The sequence below is a fragment of the Megalopta genalis genome, chromosome 7 (genome assembly GCF_051020955.1).
Source record: "Megalopta genalis isolate 19385.01 chromosome 7, iyMegGena1_principal, whole genome shotgun sequence".
Classification (NCBI taxonomy): domain Eukaryota; kingdom Metazoa; phylum Arthropoda; class Insecta; order Hymenoptera; family Halictidae; genus Megalopta; species Megalopta genalis.
Window position 1 is genome coordinate 21700979 of NC_135019.1, and position 6376 is coordinate 21707354.

The following is a 6376-nucleotide window of genomic DNA, read 5'->3' on the forward strand; positions in this document are numbered from 1 at the left end:
GAAGCAAAGATTAAAAACTATTTTAATGCAATTCCTTGCGGTTGCTTTAACGTATGTACTCGTAAATACTAATGTATTCGTCAAAGCAACCGATGTACTCGTTAAAGTATATATAACTAATGTACTCGTTAATAAGTTTAAATTGGAGCAGATACAGTATGAAAAGGTAATCAGATCGCAACGCACGCTAGATGTTCTAGGAACCAATTAAACTTTCATCGTTTCTCAATATTCTACATGTTAAATTTAATTTTAAGCAATTTTAAAAGTATCGCACGCCCGACTATTGAAATATATGACAACGGGCGAACTACATTATACTCAAGACTTGAAAGAAATTCAAATTTGATTGCGTGTTAAATACATAGTTTGTCCATTCACTGGTTATTATCGACAAAGAATATGTCGGTAAAATAAACATTTGCTTCTAACTAAATTGCGGCTGTTTACGTAATTACAACCTATCCAATTACACACTGAAAACATATGTAAAACGCAATAGGATATTCACGTATTATACTATACATAAACATACATATAGGTACACACATTCTATGCATGATCGTGTAGCTATTCAAAATTGAGATAAATATAAATATAAATGATTGCATACAGATTCAGAGATTAGTTGCGGGAGACACACCAGATATAGAAAATTTTTGAAAATTCGCTGAATGTGTAATCTACGCGAAATAACCTGTAGGGGAGTCGGCAGTTTCGAAAGCCGCGCATGACTTTCTTCCACACGGTGAACACTAACAATAAGACTGTGGTCATTCGAGTTGAAGAGAGACGAAAAACTGCGAGGTTTCGATAAACGCAGCGACGTGTATAGGGGCCGGTAGGAAGTTCTAGTATCGTGTAACAGTATGGTCGAGAGCTGTCAAGCGCACGCCAGCTATATAGATTGAGGCAACCGCACTCTCCGATCAGTCTTAGATATAGAACACGAACGGCGATCTCACCGAGAGGCACGAGATTCGCAAGCTGCGTGAATGAAACTATGTAACATGGCATTAGCGGAAAACTGATCATAGAGCTACAATGGAAAGAAATCGGTGGCGGCCGCGACGGCGACGGCGGCACACCCGATGTTTTGATAGGGGCCGGGACTGGGACCAAGCCGGACGATACCGATACCGATACCGATAGAGATACCGGCACCGAGACCGAGACAGATAGCGTTCCGCGATACGCTGGCGTATTAGAGTGTAGTTATCGGAAAAAATGATATCACGTTCTAAGAAACGTTACGTATAGGTTACCGATTAAGATACGACTTACCCAATAATAGCAACTTGAGTTCCCGCCTGGCATCGCGCTTATCCTTTCGTAGTTGCCGCTCAATCTCTTGATTGATACGTTTCTGCTCCTTTGCCTCTTCCGACAGGCAGCACGCCATGGCTCAGGACGGCAGGATCCTCGGATGGAGGAGGAACAGAGAAGAAAAATGAGAAGGAAGAGGAAGAGGTGGAGGTGGAGGAGGAGGAGGAGGAAAAGGAGAAGGGAGAGGGAGGGAGGAAGGGAGAGAGGGAACGAGCGATTTACGGTGGTGGCGAGTGATTGCTGAGCGACGAGGTTTGTCGTACACAACAGCGGGCTCGATGGGCACGGTATCCTCGGTGTCGGTATTACCTTGCCACCGCGAACAAGCGACGATGTCTCGTCGCCGCCCTCGTGGTTTCTCTTCTTCCTTCCCTCTCGTCCTGGCAAAGGCAAACGCAAACGCAAACGCAAAGGCAAAGACAAACGCAAACGCAAACGAAACTCTTTCCGACTTACTGCACCAGCACTACAGTCACTAGCACGCTTCACAACCACTTGTCCACGACGACGACGACGGCGACGACGACGACGACGACGATAGCTAGGGCTACGACGACGACGACGGCGACGGCGACGTAAACGTGGATGTGATCCCCGTATTCTCAACGACGTCGGTACACGCGGCGACGGAGCACTCCTGGCAGGGCTCGACGACGCCAGCGACACATCAACACATGTACGCACAACCACGAACCTCGGCCGGTGGCTTGTCTGCTCTCGTCTCGTTTCGTCTCTTCTGTGCTGTTCTGTTCCGTTTTGCTCTGTTCTGTTCTCTTTCCTGCTCTTCTCTTCTCTTCTCTTCTCTTCTCGTCTACGCTCTTCCCTTCTGGCCGATTCTTCGGGCGAATTTCTACTTGCTATCCGTATCCTTTGTTCCTTTCCACGAGCCACGGGATTCACACACGCGCGTACTACAACGTAACATGAAAAAACACACTCGCGAGACAAGTCGAGAAAGCGGTAGAGACACGCGCACACACGTCTCCTCCAGCCTTGTTTGCTAGCGCCGCGCGATTTCGGCGATCGTCTGTTCGGTCAGAGAGAAACTTCGCGAGTGCGAGGTCCGTTAGATCGAGATCTAAAGAGTCCCGAGCGTACTCCGTCGAATCTCGATCGTCGGTCCCTAGGTCCCTCGCTGTACCCGCGTACCACTCGCGAGAGAGCTCTCGGACGGCTCGTTCACTCGTTTACTCGGTCCCCGGCGCGGTTGGGTGTGGTAACCACCCGGCGCTCTATCTCTTTCCTTCTCTCTCCTTTTCTCCCTTGTCCCCTTTCCCCCTCGCCTCCCCGTCACACACTCTCTCGTTCACTCTATCGCTGGCTGTCTCTCCGCTTGTCCTAGTCTCGCACGGTATCTCTCTTGCCCCCTCCTTGGTCTCTCCGCTGGTTGTCTCGCTTCCGCTCTTGCTCTCGCTGCCTCTCTCTTTTTTCCTTCGATTCGCACTGCCGATCCTTGTCTCTCCTGCTCCGTGCCTGCCGCTCGCTCGCTCGCTTGCTCGCCTGCTCGCCTGCTCGGCCGCTCGATCTATCCTATTCTTTCTTGTATCGCACACGCGAGACAAGATACGATTCTCACACTGAATATATGCGCGCACACGCGCAACGTGTACGCAACGTATGGTGAATCGACAGAGCCTGAGGACGGCTACGTAGAAAGAACGAACGAACGAACCGGGAACGAGAGGATAGAAGACGATGACGAGGTCGTCTGCTGTTATTGCTGCTGCTGCACGAGCGCCCACACCTCGAACGGAGTAACTCCTCCTGCGACTCGCGCCGCGCCCGCACGGTACGCAGCCTTTTATCAACCCTCGGTCGCTCGAGAATCCTGTTAGACCAAACCAGATTGGCGAAGCCCCAACACGGTAGGTCGTCGTATAGCGGCCTGTAGGCGCGGGGGCGCGCACGTGTCCGCTAACGAGATTAAAATCGTCGAGAAAGAGGAGGTGCGGCCGCCACCCGCCAGGGAGGAGGCACGGAGAACGTAACAGCGCCGCGCCGAGGATATAGGTTATACGCTCCGCTCTGCTCTGCTATGCTCCGTTATGCTCTGTTCTCCTCTGCTCCGAGCCTCTCTGTTAGACCGACCGATTCTGACAGCTCGCAGCGACACGGCTGCCGTTGCGCCGTGCCGCGCCGTTACGAGCAATTCGAGCTGCGAGCTCTTTGATACGCGAGATCGCAAACGTGCTAGCCTTATTGTTAAGTAAAGGAACAAGAAGCAACACAACGTGTTTTCACCTCTATCTTCGTCAATTGCATCGACAATACTGAATCATTTCTCTTTTCACTTGTTCATATCCATATATATGTATTGCTCACATCTATGTATGAGTATACATATGTATGTACTTCGATGAATGATTTTAATAAAAGCAAGAAACACGAAAATTGTTGACAATGTTCACTCACATACACGTATCTAAAGATAGATTTCAATTAAACAGAATCTTAAACACGTACGGCTAAGTTGGATTCTATTTATATAAGATTATTTATATAATAAGCATTATTGATAAAAGTGGAATCATGTTTTTGTAATAATAATAATAATGCATGGCATAGTTTTTACTTTATTTTTAATTTTGAGAATTACCTAACGGAAAAATAACTTTCTACTACGTGTCAATAATTTTCATTTATAGTTGCTGCGTTTGGATATCATTTTGTATAACGTCTTTCAGCGGTACGCAAACATTTGTAGATAAAGTGGAACGATATTTTGTTCTCTAAGTTTAATTATCGACTATTAAAATTGGATTCGTTTAGTTTTTTTATTTACTATGTCAGATATGTACTTTACTCGGACGTTTTCACAACAGGTTTTGTAGTATGCATAAATATCCTTTGCAAGAAACGATTTTATGCATTGAGTACAATTAATAAATACATATATACATACATATTCTTCATTGATTCTATGTAAAGTAAGCAATATCGATTAAACGAATAATACTTTCTCGGGCAATCTGATTATTAATTGTTAATGTATGCATTCATTGACGTAGTATGTTATCTTGAATAGTCTATAGAATGATTACGAACCATATAGACGACACAGTATTGAATGAACGAATACTGGCTGTTGCAACGTATTCTTTAAATCTGAATATCTACGATATTCAAATTTTCGTAAATTCAATAAAGCACGAACAGTTTTGTTGGTTTTTCTTATTGTGTTTTCTTTCAAGAATATAATGTTTGTCATACTAAAAATGTAAAAAATGTTTCAGACGAACGTCGTCGTCGTATGATACTAAAGGAAGTATGTACATCGCGATGATAATTGTTCGACTCTGAGATGACCTTGGAGGACCCTGGGAACGCCACATTCAAATTTTTAAATGGAACTTTACATTTTTTATTACGTATTCTTATATCTGTCCTGGAATTATTTCAAAACACTGCCTGCACATCATTTTGCATAACCAGTTATCGAGTTATTAACCTTCAAATTCGGCGTGCCACCGGAATTAGCATTACCTACACCACAGTACCTACACCTCGCACATCATGTTTAGTCGGACTTTGTACAACATGTTTGATATACACGGAACCAATTTTATGCATGCATGTTCTTCACTTCCATATTAATAATTTCCTTAGCTTTGGCAAGGTATTTTAGTGTACCTTATAAAATCTTTACATACAATTCATTTTTCTGTTCTCAAAATTTGGGAAACGGAGCTACGAAGTCTGGAATTGATGTGTTTTGTTCTTAAAAATTTCTAAATATTGTATTGTTATTCAAACACCATAATCGTTTGCGTCTTAGATGGAAAAATAATGTGGTTTTATGTTATTTATAACTTTATTCACGTTTTACAAATAAGTATATGTATATTAAAAACAGGAAGGGATTAGTATTTTTAGGATCAAACTAAATGCTATATTAGAAATAACTTGAGAGCTTATTGTCAATTTAAAATACTTTTCTTACTGTGGGATACACCTGCTTTCTGAAGTAATTTAAAAACTTTTTGCTTCAAAGATTGTCACTTTTTTCAAAGTTACACTATTCGACGCGTATCTTTATTTGTAACTTTGAGTATAACACGCAAATTTCAACTTTGGAATAACTTACTTGGATTACTTACGTACTAGTATTTTGAGGACGTGAATACTATTCTTATCTGAACGACGTGATACAATTTAATATTAAGTCATGACTGTGGAAAACTGTGTAAACAATGGTTAAGATAAAGACATCTAGAAAATACGACAAGTTTTAATGACGAATGGATTTCGATGGTCAATGTTAAAGAAATACCATTTTACATTAAAAAATATTACTTCATAATCTGTTATTTTACTATTAAATAATTAGATAGTTTACCAAAAGAGATATAATATTATAAATTTTTTATATATTCTTAATAATATTAATTAATAATATTAATTATATTAGACAACGCTGTCATCGTTACATGCATTCAACGGAAAGTATTACGCTGACAATGAACCTGAAAGGTGACAAAGTTAACATTGAGTACCACTGTTGCCTTAACCTGCCGTGTAAAATTATTTAGTTTGTGTTATGTAAGCGAAACACGATTTGTAACTTCTAACAACGATATCCATAAACCGATAAATTGGAAAATAATTCCAGAATCAAGTGTATTTCATCATCCTCTTATTTTAATCATTGTTGAAGTCTCGAACGGCCGACAAAAATAGAAGGTCTGACAAAAATATAACTAAGTTTACTTAGAGTAATTTATGATTTTATCTACCAGTTTTCCCCAAGATATTTTTTAAGGTTGTTCTTTACGACACGTTAGCTTTTCTGTAGATGTTGATCAAACATGTGAAAATCTAAATAAAAAGTCAGAATAACAACGTTCATATTCTAGGTCCTAACAGACCCGAGCCCCGTCGTCCAAGTGTCAAACGTGTTCTCATACTCATTATATAATGTTAAATTAAAGCTTTTTTAATGAAAAACTGATCTTTCAAAAAGTACTTTGAAGAATCTATCAAAAAGGCCTACACAAAGGTACAAATCCGAAGAAAGTAAAATTTTACTGTACAATGTCATTGTAATTAATTT

At 41.5% G+C, this 6376-nt stretch overlaps 1 protein-coding gene and 1 long non-coding RNA gene across 9 annotated transcripts in view; one reads left to right on the top strand and one right to left on the bottom strand.

Moving 5' to 3' along the window:
• Positions 1-3085, bottom strand: part of Galphaq (G protein alpha q subunit) — a 146870-nt gene extending 143785 nt beyond the window's left edge. For 2 of the 8 annotated variants that reach the window (XM_076523781.1, XM_076523783.1), the window contains exon 1: positions 1285-3084. In XM_076523781.1, the coding sequence (XP_076379896.1) occupies positions 1285-1402 (118 nt within the window). In that variant the 5' untranslated portion in view covers positions 1403-3084. Of the gene's footprint in view, positions 1-1284 lie in introns of all 8 variants that reach the window. The other 6 variants (XM_033479658.2, XM_076523780.1, XM_076523782.1 and 3 more) reach the window with 5 other exon arrangements.
• Positions 2976-6167, top strand: LOC117225883 (uncharacterized). Its single transcript, XR_004491654.2, has 2 exons — positions 2976-3115; positions 4560-6167. It is a non-coding gene; the product is annotated as an uncharacterized LOC117225883 (long non-coding RNA).
• Positions 6168-6376: the final 209 nt, after the last annotated feature.